General features: G+C 38.4%; 1 protein-coding gene across 1 annotated transcript in view; it reads right to left on the reverse strand.

Moving 5' to 3' along the window:
* The window catches only part of Fbxl17 (F-box and leucine rich repeat protein 17), a 449,538-nt gene that overhangs the window by 143,435 nt on the left and 287,899 nt on the right, over positions 1-18,204 (reverse strand). Inside the window, exon 7 of the mRNA XM_059277888.1 lies at positions 12,963-13,039. Within this exon, the coding sequence (XP_059133871.1) occupies positions 12,963-13,039 (77 nt within the window). The remainder of the gene's footprint in view (positions 1-12,962; positions 13,040-18,204) is intronic.

Below are 18,204 nucleotides of genomic sequence, written 5' to 3' on the forward strand. Positions count from 1 at the left end.
CAATCCTGACACCTGTTTTTCCTTTCCGAAGAGTACACTGTGCTGGGCTGGGTATGGGACAGCTGTTACATGTCAGTCTGGCTGTCTAAGAAGAACGGCAGGATCAAAGTAACAGAGACTATAGTTAGATGCCTGATGGACTTTCAATAGACAAATTCATTGAAGATATATTTTGTGAACAGATCCAGCCTGGCTTGGTCATGGTGGTAATGAGAGGTATGAAGGAAAGTGACGCATCGAGCATACCCAAGCGTTAGCTGAGGAACACCATGAATCCTGAAGCATTTTCAGGGCCGGAGAAGACCAATAATGGCTGTAAAAGCTCTAAAAATGCTGAAAGCAAACATTCTGTTCTGCATTTAGATTAACCCATTGAAACGAAAACACTTACACAGAAGCCAGTACAAGGAAGTGAGGCTTTGAAAATAGAGGTACTATGGATCCAGGTTTATAATCGGTATTACATACTTAATTCCTTTGACAGGAAGCAAGGATGAATCAGGAAGAGACACTAGGCAAGGCAGGCGGCAGCGTGAACATGCAGCACATCATGTGTTAAATTGAAATAGCCCCCAAGTTCAACTTTCTTCACTGTTCAAGGAGAAAATCTGCTGCTATGTACTTCAGGATAAAGGATTTGCAACTATATGGTGCTTGAGAAATATGCTATTGCTGTAATTTAACTCACTGTATGTGGGCTTCAAGATGCACAGTGGTATTCCAAACCAACTTTTAAAGAAAATTGCATGGAATTTTCAAGACATCAGGAGCGTTCTTAAAAGTTATGCAGAGAAAACGGATTTTTGATAGTTATGAATTACATTTAGTGCAGCCAGATTGTAGAGAACGCTCTTTTTGCCTCAGTATGGTTAGAATTACTGTTGACAAAGTTTTAATTTAAATTTTCAGGGATTTAAACTGGAGAATATAGGTCACTGAATTTTCATTCACTGTATAAGTGTCACTACCGGCAGAAAGCAAGCTTTGTTGGTGAGGGACAAACTCGGCCCCGGAATCCATCTTTTCTGTAGTAGTTGGGACTGAGTCTGTGTTAGTGAGAATGACTTGGTTCCCAGTCAATCGACAGCCTGAACATGCACAGTTAGCAACATGCCTGGCATGCAACAGAAGCTCAGTTCAGAAAATATTAAACGCATTTGTGAGACAGACCAGAGTTCACAGGAACCATTTATTACAATCACAGGCTGGAAGAGATTCCATCATTCCTAGCGGGTTAAAGATTCATATAGATTTATAATAGTAGAAAATATACTGCAGAGCTCCAAAGTATAACTCTATGATTGCCAACTGGTTTCTGGTAGCCAAAAAAAAAAAAACCAAAAACAACAAAAAACAAATATCTGTAGGGTCTGTCGCATGTAAAACACATTTAAAAGAGCCTTACTATACATCAAGAAACCATAAGAACTTACTTAGAAATTAGCTTTCTAATTTAAATACTGTTATAAAGCAACTGATCTAATAGCATATATTAAAATGAAAACCACTTTCCTGCATAGAAATTTAAAATTTGTATTTTTCATAAACTAAGAACCGATTACAAATCAATAATCTATCAAGCAAAAGAGATGAAATTCTGTGCAAAAAGCTGCACAGTTATGTAAAGGATATGACACATCTACACTGGATGGGAACGTTCTCTCTTCACTTGTATGCCTGGTGCTCCTGGTTCTGAAGGGGCCTCAGCAGACTGTCCTTGTGCAGACAAAGAAACAGGATGGACGTAGGACGTAGGAACATGAATGTATGGGCTAACCATGTATGTACAGCCTATTTCGGGAATTTGTTTTGGTCCCAAATATTATCAAAGTAAATGAATGTGACAGCAGTCTAGGGGATCATATATTTGGGTCAAGGCGGAAGGCTTTCCAATGGTACAGGTCACAAATATGTAAGCAACCGATAATCATTTACAGTGGTAAGTACTAGGGACTCAAACCTCTAACATGAAGGAAAGCAAAAACTACGTGTGAATGTCAGCAAGCTTGATAAACTCGCTTCTTTTCTTGACATTTAGGAAAATATTTTAATTAGAATACGAGAGGGAAAGGTATCTGCATCTATACTAATTTATAGTATTTTAGAAACTGAATCATTTCCAAGTTTTGATTGCAAGGTGTGTTGGAAAGGCAAAGTTGAAAATGAACACTGTGAGGATTTCGCCCAATTTCTTATGTAAACCAGAGCAGACGGCATGATTCTCAAAAAAGCCAAGTACATTTGCCTCACATAAAATAAGACTGATTGAATTTCAAGCTTTTCACTTATTTTATAGAGCTAAAAATTAAGTTCCTTTTTGTTGTTCAAGATGGGCAGCGAGAATCGTGTGTGTGTGTGTGTGTGTGTGTGTGTGTGTGTGTGTGTGTGTGTGATATGCACGTTACTATAACATGTTTATCTAGCACATTTAACACTATTATTTTTTCACCTAACAGGTAGTTCACACTATAGAATCGAAATAATTTAGAATATTGAGTATTTGCTCCTCGTGCAAGTTCAGGGTGTCCTTGCAGATGACGCCTGGCCATGACCCGTGCCCTACGGAGTGTCTGCTCCGCACTCTAGAACAGCATCTCTGGGACTCTGATTCTCAAAAGCAGCTTTCCAGGACTGACTGCAGAGGAATTTCCAAAAATACAGAGGTCAAGGAAGGGGCTGGATCCTATTAGGGGATTATTGTGAATCTTCAAATCTAATAGTAGAACAGAAGAATCTTTATGGGAGGAAATAAAATATCTTCAATGCCAAACTTTTCCTGGAGAAGCTCCTAAAGCCATATGTGAGCCAAGAGGAGATAGTAGAAGGAAAGAAAAACAAGTTGTGGGGAGAAAGGGAGAAATGAACCTAAGCAACAGGGTGTTTATAATCCGCCAGCATCAATCATCAAAGAAAATGTACATAACTAGCTTTCTACACGTTTTTCTTCTGTACCAAAGAATTATTTACCATGTGCAAACACCATGATCTGTAATAATTAAATTATATCAGTGAATATAATTCATTTAACAAGGATAGCTGTATACTACACACACACACACACACACACACACACACACACACACACACAAAGAGAAAAGCATCAGACACTCTTAAAGATGGCGTGAGTTTTGTTTTGTTTATTCCCCTTTTCAGTTTTTAAAAGTCTCCTTTTCTCTGCATGCTCACAGTCACATTCAGCGACAGCCAAGTCACTTTCAGTATGAAATACATGGCACATGGCACAGAGGCTGAATCAGCCATGCCAACTCAACTCAATTGTTAGAAAAGTTGAAAAGTTCAAACTATTTATTAAATGTCATGCGATAAACCCTTGAAGAGAAACACATATGACAGATAAATTCTAGGTGATTGAATCTTAAAAGAATGTTTTAGAATAAGGGTTAAAATGAACAGTTGAATACCAGAGTTAGAAGTAAGTTTGATTTATTTAATAAAGTAAATTAATAAGCCAGCTTTTCTGCACATGAAAAAGTTCTGTTTAACATCCACACTACAGAGAACTCATCAAGAGGTTCTGTTTCTTTGGAAGATAGGAGGTAGATAGATATTCCTTCTTGTTCTGCAGATAACAAAATCAGTACAGTTGATGAGCCTGAAAAGGTTGAGACCATCTCCCTCAAGACATTCTCCAGGGGATCCCACCGTAATGGACTGCTTTCCTACCCTTGAGCAGGTCATTTACTGACAGGCCCAGCATGTCATCTACACTTGGAGAAAGTAGAACTGCACAAGTGTTTTACAAAGCAGTGGTTCTTTGGATGATTAAATTTATTGAGTCATAGTTATTGCAGGACAAGGAATTTGAAGGGCTGTGTGGGAGAGTATGTAAGACTACATACATAACTTGAATAACCTGATACTTATTTTCCAGTGGTTGGATCCAAAAGTTCCAAGCAAAACCTCAAAGTAATCAGAGAGTTAATGGGGTAGCAAAAGCATAAACCATCTCTCCTTTTGTTTGGTTTTTGCATGTGCACACGTACACACACACACACACACACACACACACACACACACACCCAGCTCTATCTTTCCTTCTTAAGTCCCGTCCATCCTCCAGCAGCAGGGACTGAGCTGTGGATGGGGAGAGGTGCTGGGTATTCCCAGATGATGATGCTTTAAACTGGACTTTGCTGAGTTACAGAGGCTGCGCCTCTCTGAGGAACACAGTAGGGTATAGGCTGGACTTCCTAAGCCAAAAACCAACAATAGACAATTCAGGGTACAATTAGACTTGAGAAGTCCACTAAATAAACCATAGATTTTAGAAGAAAAAAAAAAAGGCCCATCCATGTGTGAATCTCAAAGTGATTCCCACAAGTCAGGCATGTCTTTACAGAAGAATCGACATGAAAAAGCTTCCATTACCAAAGGCAGGACTGTTTGGATGTCAGTAAGAAAAAAACAACGACCTAGCTTAAAATGAAAGTGAACAATAACTTATTAGTCCCATTTGAAAGATGGAATAAACAACTAAGGATTTTGAAAACTGCTAAAGAGAAAGGATCGTGATTCCTCTGACCTTTTCTCCACAAAGACAAGAGAGCACATGGAGGGAGACGAAGGCCTGATGCTCTGCGAGGAAGGAACCTAGGTGCTCCACCCCTCTCCTCTCACTCTTCTTATTTCGGCAAATGGGGGGGGGCACTAAGGAGAAAGCAAAAGGATACGGCAGAGCCGCACCGATGAGGGGTTTGATTTTGTCTTTTAAAGCATGTTCATTAGTGGAAACTGAGGCAAGTGGTGACACTGAGGCCTAAGAGCCTGTGAGTTCCACACCTGAGAAATACGGGAGAGAACATTAGCCATGCTATTTTTCATGGCACAGTTATGGATTTCCAGATAGGTATGCATCCTAAAAACATGATCCGTTATCCCATGTTATTGGAAACTGGTTTAAAATAACCATTTAAATGAAGAAATAATACCTGCCTGAAAAGCCTAAAAAATCTGAAAAGTCACGTGCTGTTGGAGGCAGCAGGGTGGTTGTGCTAAGATCTGTCTGGGCTCAGTTTGCGCATCTACTGAGAAGGCATAATGGTTCTAGGTCCTTTACAAATTCATCGCAATATTCCAGAAAAGGGACTTAAACATTCATTCATTCACTAAGATTTTACTACATTTCGTTTATTTATTAGTGTGTGAGTGTGTAGGTGGGTGCATGCATGCCCACTTGCTCATGCATGCCACCTGCTCATGCATGCCCACCTGCTCATGCATGCCCACCTGCTCATGCAGGCCCACCTGCTCATGCAGGCCCACCTGCTCATGCATGCCCATCTGCTCATGCATGCTGTATCACATGTGTAAAGGTCAGAGAACAACCTGCTACAACTGGGACAAGGGAGTCCTGGAGCCTGGAATCAGGCCCTTGGGTTTTAGGCAAGAGCCTTTACCTAATGACACATGTCACGGGCTCCAGAAAACTTAATTTGTAAAAAATTATACAAAAATTCAAATTCAGAAATAGTTGGGCTGAGGATGTAGCTCAGTTCTAGGATGCCTGCCGAGCAGGTATGGGGATCTGGATTTGAGTCCTGGCACCAAACATCCTAGACATGGTGTACACAACTGTAATCTCAATACTATGCAGTGCAGGGAGGAGGATCAGAAGTTCAAGGACATCTTCAAATACATAGTGAGTTTGGGGGAAGCCTAAGCTAGAGACCCTGTCTAAAAGAGAAAGAAGGAAATATTTAATACATCAGTGAGTACTGAACATAGAGTATTTTTAAGAAATAATACTCCTGGGTACCTCATTGACCTGTAAGTAGTTATATAAGAAGTTACCTTAACACTGAATCGATGTAATACTGTAGTTCATAAACCATGAGAAGTAACACCACACCAGATCTCAGTTTCCACATCTGTAGTCTCAAGTATTAGCAGTAACTCTTAAAATGGAATGTTTAAGGAATTAAAGTAATGCCTACAGAAAATATCAAATAAACTGCAATTATTCTATCATTATTATGACAAAAGTTTACATTTGTTCTCAGTAGAGCTATATATTTTATTAGTAGTTATTACCCAACATAATGTTTCCCCCTCTATATAATATATGTTAAGCAAAGTTGTTGCCATGGGAATGATGAATTAGATAGGATAAATTGCAACAAAAATGGGAACTTATTTTGCATTTTCAAATAGAATATTTTCATGAGGTTTCTTCAACATTTGCCTGTGTGTGCACGTCATCATTTTGGATGATTTCTGTTCTTTCTTTAGATTAATCAATGCATACAAACTCATCCATTCAGACACCTGTTCATGCTCCAAGTCTTTCCCCATGGCATCTACCTCAGATGCCCTCTATTGCTGCCTCTCGCACAAATCATTCCCCAACTAGGGCAGTCCATAATGATTCTGTCTTCTCATACACCCCTACATCTCACAGACCTGCCTTCTAAACTGACACCATCGTATTGCTTAAAATGATGGAAAGCTTACTAATATACGGCTATTACTTCTTATCTGCGTCTCTATTTTTGAATTTTCCATATCATCCCACCAGCAGTATGCAAACTCAAGAGTACAAATTTGCTCAATGAAACAGTACAGAATAAAGCCTAGGATTAGAAAAGGATTTAACGATCATATAGGGCAAGTGTCTTCCCAGAGGTCCATCTTCCTACCTCTTCCTCAGAGATTTTCTCTGCCTGCACAGATCTTTCAGTAGAGAACTCATTAAGAAAAACATTTCCACGAAGTTGTGAACATCAAGATGTCCTTTTTCCTTTTACTGACTACTACAAAGTGAGAAGTCTTATTACTATCGTGGTGTTCAGTGACGGTGCCACAGTGCCACTGACAACCACTCATCCCTGACACCACACTGATGAGGAACAATCATGAACCTATGTGTGCTCACGCTTACAACACAACAACCACCACAAAGCTCAGTCTGCACAGTGGGAAGCTCTAAGCAGTGGGAGGGGAAAGTGGGCATGTGGTAAAAGGGACCATGTGATTCGGGGTAAGTTTTCCTCATCTGTAAAGTAAGTAAGTAAGTAAGTGTGATGTTAGGAACAGCTAGTTAAAATGAAACACGGCACTTCCAAAATACAAAAGTAATATAGAAAAGGAACGTTGCAAAGTTCGTATTTTAGATAATGGCTATGTTAAACGTAGAATTATAGCATTCAGTTACAAAAGTTACTTTAGAACAATTGTATGTATGTATGTATGTAGGTATTATGTATGTGCTTGGAGGTATAAGACCACTCATGTGCCATAATTATATAAACAAGTTTATTTATCTTGAAAATATAGGTTAGGCTATTTCTTAACTTAAAAACTCTACTAAAGGCAGAGTTAAAGTTCAGTTGGTTATGGTAGTAATTTTTTTTTCATAGAGAAAGTTTAAATTTTTTATTTTAAAAGCTAAAAGATTTAATAAGTAATTTACCAAGACAGAAAAATACTGAGTCAATATACAAATATTACCTTTCTGTGCATGTGAAAAATCTATTGAAACAAATTTTGAATGCATTTAAAATAGAAAATGCATACAATATACAGAGATGAACTTAACTGAAAACTATAAAGCATTGCTGATATAATTAAAATAAGTACTACATATATGTAACAGAATTCTCAATACTGTTAAGATGATGGTTCTCCATTCAACAGTAGTATTATTTGAAGAAGTATTTTTAAAAATTCGTCTTACTACATCTGAATATTGTAGCTTATCATAGCAAATGGCATAAACACCATCATTGTTCAATCTTTTACTTCAAGGGGACCCAGCTACAATCTTGTGGTGACTAGTAACCAGGGAAGAAAGTCAACTTGTTCTAGCAACCAAAGGTATTTAGATGGGGTATAATTAAATATTTCAGGGCATCAAAAATGCTTCAGTGGGTAAAGTCTTTGCAAGAGTTTGGTCCTATGGACTCACATGGTGAAAGGAGAGAACTAACTCCCACAATTGTCCCTTGTACACTGTAGTACACACACACACACACACACACACACACACACACACACACAGAGAGAGAGAGAGAGAGAGAGAGAGAGAGAGAGAGAGAGAGAGAGAGAGAGAGAGAGAGAGAGAGAGAGAGAGAGAGAGAGAGAGGCGGGGGGGGGAAGTAAATTCTCATTCATTCATAGTCCCTCATTCTCTCCCTGTCTCTCTTTCAAATAAATAAATGTAATATACACCAAATTTCAGGTAAGGAATCAGACCCATTATTTAGAAGAAAAGAGATCATGTTATCTTCTAAACGCAGCAGAATGAAGAATAAAGTAGAAATAGAGAGAAATTTTTAAATAGACATATAAAAATGGGAATTTGCAAAACAGAGAGTTCAGCCTAGTACCATTCTGCAAGCAACAATGAACGCTATTTATATTTAAATAAAAGAATGGAAAATGAGAATAATAACAGTAAGCAATAAAGCATTTTTTTGACTTGCAAATATACATTCTATAGCTCTTCTCTGTCACTTTACAGCTATTAGAGTTAGTCCTGCTGACAAAAAAGAGGTGAATCTTACCCAGCAATCTCAGAGCAGTTTAAAATACAATTTCAAGTGAAACAAAAAGAAAAGCTAGGAATTTATTTTAAATGGAACATCATTGCAGGTAATACATACTTAATAATATGAAAAATAAGATGATATAATAAGAATAAATTGATTTTTGGTATAAGACTTAAAGAAAGAGAAGCATTTTGGCTGTGGGTCTTGCAGTCCTTGTTTGGCTTTCTTTTGTCTCTAGATCACTGCTGCTTAGATAATGCATCTCAGATCCTAATTTGAGTGGACTAAGAGCAAAAAAGACCCGGGATCCCAAGAATGGCTGAGAAGGTACAGCTCATTAATCTTTCAAGAATGGTAGAAGGTCAACACGGCAAGGGTGAAGCATGGGTTATACCAAAGTAAAGATCAATCTTAGCAGACCACCCTACCATTCTTCTTTGCTCGGAGAAACAGCTGTATTACTACCCCCAGCCCCAAGCCATGCAGGGCAGCCCTGGCCTCTCAGTCCTTCCGTGCTATCATCAGGGATAGAGAACCCACGCCTCTTCCCCACACAGAACAGTGCCTGCACACTGTGGATGTTGACTTTCTGTTGTGAAAGAACGAACACGTCTCAGGCCTGTAACTGTTAGGTCAACTGAAGTTACAGCTCCCAGGACAACAATGCCTGAGCAATCCAAAAGTCTGTGGCATTACTTGCTGTCAAGCTAGAACGTCCCAAATCAGAGAAGTCATGTGACCAAGAGCGATACTGAGCAGGGAAGAGGCGGCGCAGGAGAGCACTCCTGGGCTTCTGAGAGCAACAGAAGAGCTTGTGGAGTGGCACCAAGTGACTCCTACCGGGCCGGGAACGTGTTCACCAGTAGTCAGAGCCCTGGGCTTGACGTCAGCACTGAAAAAACATGCCAAACACAGCGCCCCTGCGGGTGGTAGGGACCCTGTAGGTAAGTGTTTACAGTCCTCTTCAAAGGTTACTTGACAGTTGGAGAATGGAAACAAGAAGATATTTCCAGAGTATACATCTAAGGGTCCTCCAGAGTACTAAAGAAAAAAGAAATGTGCTAACAACTCTCAAGGTAACCTGGGTTCTTTTTACAACTGCCCCCAACACAAGGGTCACACAGGAAAAATTGAGTATGAGGACACCAATGGAGATAAGAGCTTTCCTAATACATTCCATTTACTGCATCACATGATGTCCTGTGCTTCTGACCTCTGTGAACCTGGATGATATGGAGGGATTCCTACTCCTTGTTCACTTTTTAATTGCATTAGATACTTTTCTGAGTGAGAATTTTCCAAAGTAGTCTTTAAAAGAGAGCAAAAAGATATTAGCTGACAAACTATTCTAGAAAGACATACAAGAGACCAGGAGAGAGTTTTCAGGAAGAAATACAGAGAAGAAAGGATAAAAAAAAGTCAAGAAAGGGATGTGACTTAAAGATGCTGGGATTCTGCTGGACCGTTCTTTCTCTTCCCTAATGGCGCAGGTCTGGGAGTCATCGCGACAGCTAACTAACGTAAGTGCGGTGTAACTCATGTTTCCCACCAACAGGAAGCCACACTTGCAGGAAGAGAAGTGCGGTGTGTGCATGGCGAGGGCAGTTTCTAAGAACTAACCACTCATGAGTGTCCAGTGTACCAGCGGGTACTACATGGGTATCTGTTTATTGGTTTCCAATATCTCCATGCAGAACATGTTATGTGGCTTAACAGACAGCAAAACTAAGAGACTAAGGAACATGCTTTAGGGTTATGAAAGACAAAAAGAACATAAGAAAAGACAAAAGTAGAACATAACCCACTTTGCTATGCTTCCTCCCCTCCCCACCCTCCGACCCCGATACTTAGCACAACAATTGTTTACTGATGGTGGAGTGACAGGATTAGATTTTTCTTCAGGGACCCATTTCCCAAGGCTGTGTTTTCCATTTAGATGTTTCTGACCCACTAATTTGTTTATAAATTGCTATCTTTTACCATAAAGATTTGTTTAATTTGAGGAGTTAGGAGCATATTAGTATGATGGCTTTCTTCATGACAACTGTATCATATATCAATTTCAATGAACATAACTTTGTAACAGCCTGGGTAGGTGTTGCTGAGCACTATAACCACATTCAACACCTGTGAGGATCTTGACAAAAATCATAAAAGATATGCCGGTGAGCTGCTGTTTGTGAGTCGATGCATCCCACAACACTGTAAAAAGTATCATCTTTCCCTACCCAAAGCAGGCCCGTACCAAGTAACACAGAAAGAGGAGGCAGGGAGGAAAGTGATTAATTTGAACATGCGTAAAGCAGAAATATGTAGTCACCAAAAGAATGACACCCCTGAGGAATAAGGAGTCCATAAAAACATCCAATTTTAAATTGGCTTCAACAGTCAAATGGATTAGATCAGCTGTTCCAGTTTGGTTGTATATAATCATCATTTATGTACAATCACACACTCTCTGCTCCAATCCCACTACCTAGAAGTTCTGCTTTAGCTGGTCTTGAACATGGCTCACACATTCATAGCTTTCGAAACTCTGCAGGTATTCTAATATGCAGAGGGGACTGAGAACCTTACCTACATAATTCAGAGACACAAGTAAACCAAGTTGTGGTGGCAAGGTTTTAGTGTACTGTCACCATACTAGGAGACAAAAATTACCAAACCCTGAAATACAGAAAAAGGACAATGTCACAACATAATAGGAATTGTAACAAACAGAAGAAAAACTCCCAGGACCTAGGACAGGAAAGTGGTGGGAATGTCTCTAGTGAGCCTTGCCTCTATCGGTCCTCCAATAGGAAAGCAGTGCTCTCAAGCAGTATACACTACACGGCTCACTAGACTAGTTACACAGAGGAATTAATTCTCTACTTTACAAATGAATAACTGAGTCTCTACTGTGTGAAGGTAGTTCCTTAAGATCAAAGAACAAATGAAAAATTTAACCCTAGATTTGTCTCAAGCCCAACATCTTTTCTCTTCTCTAAAACTTCTGGAACATACTCTGCACTTGCCAAGTTAACAAGCTAGACAGGAGCTTTGTTGTTAAAACAAAATAAGTCTCCAAAACAGAGCAATATTAGGGACATTCTCCACCACACAGCTCCAGCAGAGTCCCAAAGAGGAGAAGGAATTTAATCCGCAGCTCTTGGCTATTGGTAATGTGACAGAGCTTGGAGGAAGGGGACATCCCACATGACTGAAGAGCAGAGGATCATAAATAACAGATCTGTTGAGCACATGTATTCTCCATGTGCATGTGCTGAACAGGAGACTCTCCAGGGCATGGACAATCGGGGGCTTCAGGAGAATCTTAACAGGCAGGTAAGTGTCAGTTTAACATGCCAAGAGAGGCAAGAGACTACAGGAAAGAAAAAGGAAGTAACACATCTTTACAAGGTTTAGTTAGGAAAAGAAAACAATGTGGAAACAGCATTTAAATACACACACACACACACACACACACACACACACACACACAATCTGAATATTTCTTACTGTTTTTTGAGGGAGTAGCTATAAATTAAACACAAAGCTTCATACATGCAAGGCAAACAATATGTCAATTAGCTACATTCCTAGACCCTATGTTGTCCTGTTGTGACTTTATTAGTTTTTCTAAATGGCAAACTTGGGATGTGACAAGATACTTATCTCCTCCCCAGGGCAGGTCAGCATGACATTCTAGGATTGGAGTGAGTCATAGCAGATATAAAAGCTAAAAATAAAAGACTTAATGGGATATTAATTTCTCTCAAGATGGAAAAATTTCAGATTCCAATGAACAATTTAAACATTCAGAAAAAAGGAAACAGTTTCTCCCTCACAGAATGACAATATCTGGCTAAAACTGCATATAGGTCAAACACATGCCAATAAGAACACGATGAAAACAGAACAAGGTAAGCAAGGCTTATTTCAACAGGGTGAGCCACACTCTATACGACAACATGGTTCTTGCTGTTTACAGAGGGTATTAACACTCAATAACTTACAGTGTTGATGCAAATGGACACTGCTACTTCATATCTCTAACTGTGGACACTCTGCTGCCTTAGAGCCTCTCCAGCATTAACAAGGCTTGCCTTTAGAACACCAGGCATATATTTTACACAGTACTAATGTGAGCAAGTGAACTCAGTGCACTGATTTTATTATTCATGTTTATGAGATCAGAACTTTAATTAACCTGAAAATTATTTTCATTTCCTTCCTCTCCAATCCACATTCTTTAATTCTGTGTGTTAGATGTCTATATGGGACTGTGCGCCACTTTGAACTCATGCATACATTCATTCTACTGTGGTTTTTAGATGATGATTTCTTTTTTCTTTATTTTTGTTTCAGAAGAATTAGCATAAATGAATGCAAATCGTCTCTCTAAGACCATTCTTGATTTCTCTTTAATATTCACGTAAGGGTAAGGAGTTAGGACGAAGGCTTGGTACATACCATAATCGGTGATTTTACAGGACACCAGGTAGAGCTCTTTCAGGTTCTGTCCCTCCTTTGCGATGACCTCCACACACCTGAAACACACGGAGGTGGTGGTGTTATACTACTGCATCCCAGTAAAATTAGCAAGAGTTGGACCACGGATCCAGAAGAGGTCAGCTTTGCATGCATGGCCCAGTCCTCTGCTTTCAACACCTCGTTCAAGGTGTCTCTAGGAGTCTTACATTCTCTGCTTTCACAGTCTCTGCTCTCTTCCTAAATAGTTTCATTAAATCCTTGTCTGACCAGTGTCCTTTAAAACCCAGGAGATGGGAAGGAGGTGCTCCTTTAAGACCACTGTAAATCTGGGTACAAAAAGCTGATAAACTCATGTTCTATAATGAATGTATCACATACAAACTGATAGAAAATAATTAACCAAAATTGCAGTATATAGGTGTATAGTTATTTCAAAGAAAGATAATTATTCAGAGTCCAATTTTTAATTCTGAACTTTGATATCATTAAGTGCACATTTGAGGAAATTTTATTCAACATAAAATCCAAAGTTGTAAAAATCTATAACTGATAAAGGACATAAAACCAGAACATACAGGAACAATAAAACTTTCACTTTAAAAAAGTTTCATTTTTAACATTTTAAATGAACTGTTATTCAGACTATTTTAATTATACACAGTCATATATTTTAAAAATCTTTTTTGATTTTCATTTAAGTTCAAAGATTTTTCAATTCAGCCTTAGCAGAACTATAGTAGAGAATTTAATGAATTTTAAAAATAATAATTAACCATGCTACTTAATTCATAGCTCAGTTCTCTAGAATACAGAAAGCTGTACTGTGAGACTGACATACAGGCATGGGTGCCCTTCAATGCAGTCCTTGCTTTAATCTATATAGATAGCAGTTACGCAAAAGGGTAAAAAGCAAAAGAGTCATTAACCTTTTCTAGGAAGTAAGGATCGAGCACTTTGATACCTGTGTGTATAATCTATCAAAACTCACTTGGCATCCATCTTTGTCTTCCAGATATTTCATTTGCTGCCTGGCTTATTTGTAGGTATCTTCATAAAATGTCAGGGAATTTTATATAATTTTATCCCATATAATTCGTTATTGAAGGTTAAATTAGTAAGAAAGACATATTTTTCTTTTAAAGTACTGTTATAGAATATTGTCCTAATGGAATGATAAACATCATGTTTCCTAAGGCAGCCAGGCAAACATGCTTCTTTGGCTATTTTATCTAAAAAGATTTATGCTTAAAACAGATATGCTTTTCCATAACCACACAGACAACTTAAAACACAATACAATTATGATTGAAACTTTAAACCTAATTTCACATCATTTGGCTTTAATGCAGCATTTTAATAAGTTCATAAAAAAGAAATGCTAAGAGAAGAAATGAAACACTTCAAGCAAAGCCCACATACTACATATGACTTACAGTGAATTTTTTCATGCTACAAATAAAAAATAAAAGTCATAGAGTATTACAAAATCCTAATGATTTAAAATTTCCTGAACATTTTGTGCAATATCAAAGATCCATATTTTACGATCCTTATTGGATTAAAACAGTCAATCCAATATGCTGTGGCAACAACGAAAACAGAAGTAATTGTATTTTGTTCTCTTGCTTCATACAAATAGTTCAAAATGCCTGATTTATATTTGACTGTGAAAGACACTAAGTAAATGCAGTCTCTCATTGTATCTACTCATCTTCAATCTATACTGGATACGCCACAAACACATATGAACATTACAGATTCACAGAGAGGGCTGGAGGTAGCAGATAACGGAAAAAATGCTGCTATACCAGGGAATCAAACTCTGCTTCATGACAACAAAACCACATGTATTTAAAACAAGACAACCACTGGATGATGATTGCCCCAACAGCTGAATGACAGGGAGCATTAAGTCCCTCTCCCCCCACTGCACCGCCAAATGACAGAGACATGGAGGTATGGATGATTATGAGTAGATGTGCAAAATTACATAGCTTGCTCAAGAGGAACTACACTGGCAAAAACTATTCCTTGAAGGGTTTAGAGCAAAAATTTAATTTTTTTTTATTTTGCAATACAATTCAGTTCTAAATATCAGCCACAGATTCCCTTGTTCTCCCCCCTCCCAAAAATTTAATTTTAAATTAGCCATTGGTATGATATTTGATGACAGAATTTTCAAGTTCTATGAATCTAGACTAAAATTCTCCCTTCTGGTGGGGGGGCGGGGGTTGTTGTTCAAGTTAGGGATTCTCTGTGTAGCTTTGGCTGGAACTTACTATGTAGACCAGGCTGGCCTCAAACTCACAGAGATCCACTTGCCTCTGCCTCCCAACTGCTGGGATTAAAGGCATGTGCCACCACTCACCTCCATGTGAGACAAATTCTTAAGATAATTTTAAAACAAACACAGAGTAGTGAAAATGAGTAGCTGGTTGAAATCTGAAAATGGAGTTGGTCTGCATTACCCCGCTGTTGCAAACTGATAGAAATACACAGCACCACACATCCTTGGCTGGCTTCTGAAGACTTGTAATTCTGCCAAGTGTAGCTTCTCGGGCAGCACTGGTGACAGGTCTAGATGAGAGACCAGGGTAGTGACTAACCTTTTCTCCTCAAACTGTTGAAGTCCATTCCAGAATACATTTAGAGGAGGCACTATAGATAACACGTCTACAAAGCACATCTGCCCTGCTTTATGGACTCTTGGTATGAGCATACTCACCTCACCGTATAGTATGGAAGTAGAAAAAAACAGCAAATAATAGAAATGATAGAAATTTTCATGATAGGTACTTAACGAAAACTTTAAGGGGAATTTTCAAACACTTTTAAAAGAGAAAAATGTTTTCAAAGTGATAATCTTTGATGATCCTGAGTAGTGTGACTGAAACATAAATGATACTTAGAACCTCTATGTCTCCACTCCTGCTCCATTCATATATATCACACAAGAGAACACTCCATGCAACCTAGAACTTAAAATGTTCCCACCCTTTCTATACTTTGTCCCATCACTGCAAAGGAGAGGCCTCTGACATTACATGACAAACATTCTACATAGACCCAGGAGTTCTCATGACAAAATAGGAATTTTACAAAGAAAGAAAGGAAAAAAGGAAGGAAGGAAGGAAGGAAGGAAGGAAGGAAGGAAGGAAGGAAGGAAGAAAGAAAGAAAGAAAGAAAGAAAGAAAGACTATGTCCTTAGGGGAAGTAGTGAGATTATAAAGGGCAAATGCATAACACAGAAAAAAAAAGACATAATAGAAAGAGGCCAAAAAACATCAGAAACTGTTAAAGCATTCCATGCAACCACACCCAGCTAGGCCATGCTGCCCTGCTCCTCCTGAGCTCTGAGAGCTCACAGGGAGGTATGTCCTTAGCAATAGGAAGGAAAGACTCCAAGACACATTCCCAGCCACACCTATAAGGAACGGAGGGGCAGATGCCTACCTTCCTTGGAGATCCTACATCCTACATCATTTGCTTCAAAATGAGGCTCCCTGTAAACATTTTCTTCCAAATCAAATGTCTTGGGTTCATTTAGATACTCTTTAGTTTATTCTGAATTGTCTGCCTTTAGATTATTTTTTTGCTCTTATGCTTCAGCAAGGGTGTGAAGAAAAAAATTTTAAAGTCTTACTATTGTAAATTACTGAGTAACAGCTGTTGAGAATGAATATATATGTATTATATATATATATTCTTTCTCTCTCTTTTAGAATAGAGAAAAGTGCCAGAAAACCTGCTCTGTGATAGTCAGAGTCCAAAATTATTTTTGATAATTTTACACTCACTTGCTTTTAAGAATGTTCTAAAATACACCTGAAACATTTTGTAAAATTTAAAAACTGAAAGGTTATTTCCTGAGATATATAAGGTGCATTTTTTTCTTTTTCTTTTTTAAAAAAAGAAAGCATTTCTCAATTTTGATGGAGGAAAAAAAAATCTGGCTTCTTAGTAACAGATTCCTAATCACCTGATTTATGTGAAGGGTAAAGGTTAATGAATTAAGCTGTGTAAGCTTCAACATTATCAAAGGAATTCAAAAGAGCCTTGAATTATGGAAAACAATGACCCATTCTACATACATACCAAATTTTTTTTTTTTTTGTCTCTTACTCAAAAGCCAGAACATGGCATTAGTGACAAGTGGAAAGAACTAATGAGGAAATATGACTCCACTGTTTGCAAGAGGAGTGTCCTAGGAGACCTTGTTACTGTTTGTGATGTGCTGGAAACCACAAAGAAGCTAATTGGAGCTGCCAGACACTGGTTTGCAAATCTTACTTTAAAGGACAGGCTCAATCACCTTCGAGGTGTGAAAAGAAATATCCCCATTAGAGACGCATTAGTACAGGGCTTGGCGGAGTTCTAAAGACACTTTGGGATGTTCTCTCCTAAGCCCCACTCCTCTTTGAATAGCAGACATATCTTTAAAGAGAGAAAACTGCAACAAGACAAAAACAACCCCAGAGATTAAGAACAAGAATATGTATAGAGAGTACTATAAAGAAGTTGGTAAATACGGACAAAGCTCGATGTGTTTAAGGTTGAATAAACATGGAGCTGAAACCTCACAACTCAAAAGACACCATAAAAGTGATCTATGGGAAGCTCTAGAAATAGACATGGATTTTCATCATTTCTAAAACTAAGCCATCTTCTAAGTAACCCTACATTGTATGGACTGTAGACAGACAAACTGCAGTGCACCTGAGTGCGCACACACACACACACACACACACACGCACACGCACACGCACACGCACACATCTGAAAAAGGAATTGAGGGTTTACAAGTTCTCAACAGAGTGGCAGGGAGGAAGCGAGGTCCCAAGTGCTGCCGAAGGGGGCTGTGCTACTTCACAGATGGGCTACTTAAGGGATGCCAGAGGTTGCCAAAACATAATGTGCTATCTGACAAAAAGCATAATGACATCTGATTGATTTTTTTTTAAGTCTGAAATCGAGTTATGCTGAAGAACAATCTAATTGCAGTGGACATGATTTACAAGTGTGCCATGCTTTCAGAACATGTGAAAGATCGCAGGGTTCAAAGAAAGGAAAATTTACAAAAATATTTGTGTTAATTCAAGAATTTATGACTAGTGTATTTCCCTTATTTGAATAAAATCCCATTTATGAGCATTAAATTTGTAGGTAATTTTTCTAGTAAAAGAATAGCTTAACCTTATAGAAACAGAGTAATGTAGTTATT

The sequence above is a fragment of the Peromyscus eremicus genome, chromosome 13, assembly GCF_949786415.1.
Source record: "Peromyscus eremicus chromosome 13, PerEre_H2_v1, whole genome shotgun sequence".
Taxonomy (NCBI): Eukaryota; Metazoa; Chordata; class Mammalia; order Rodentia; family Cricetidae; genus Peromyscus; species Peromyscus eremicus.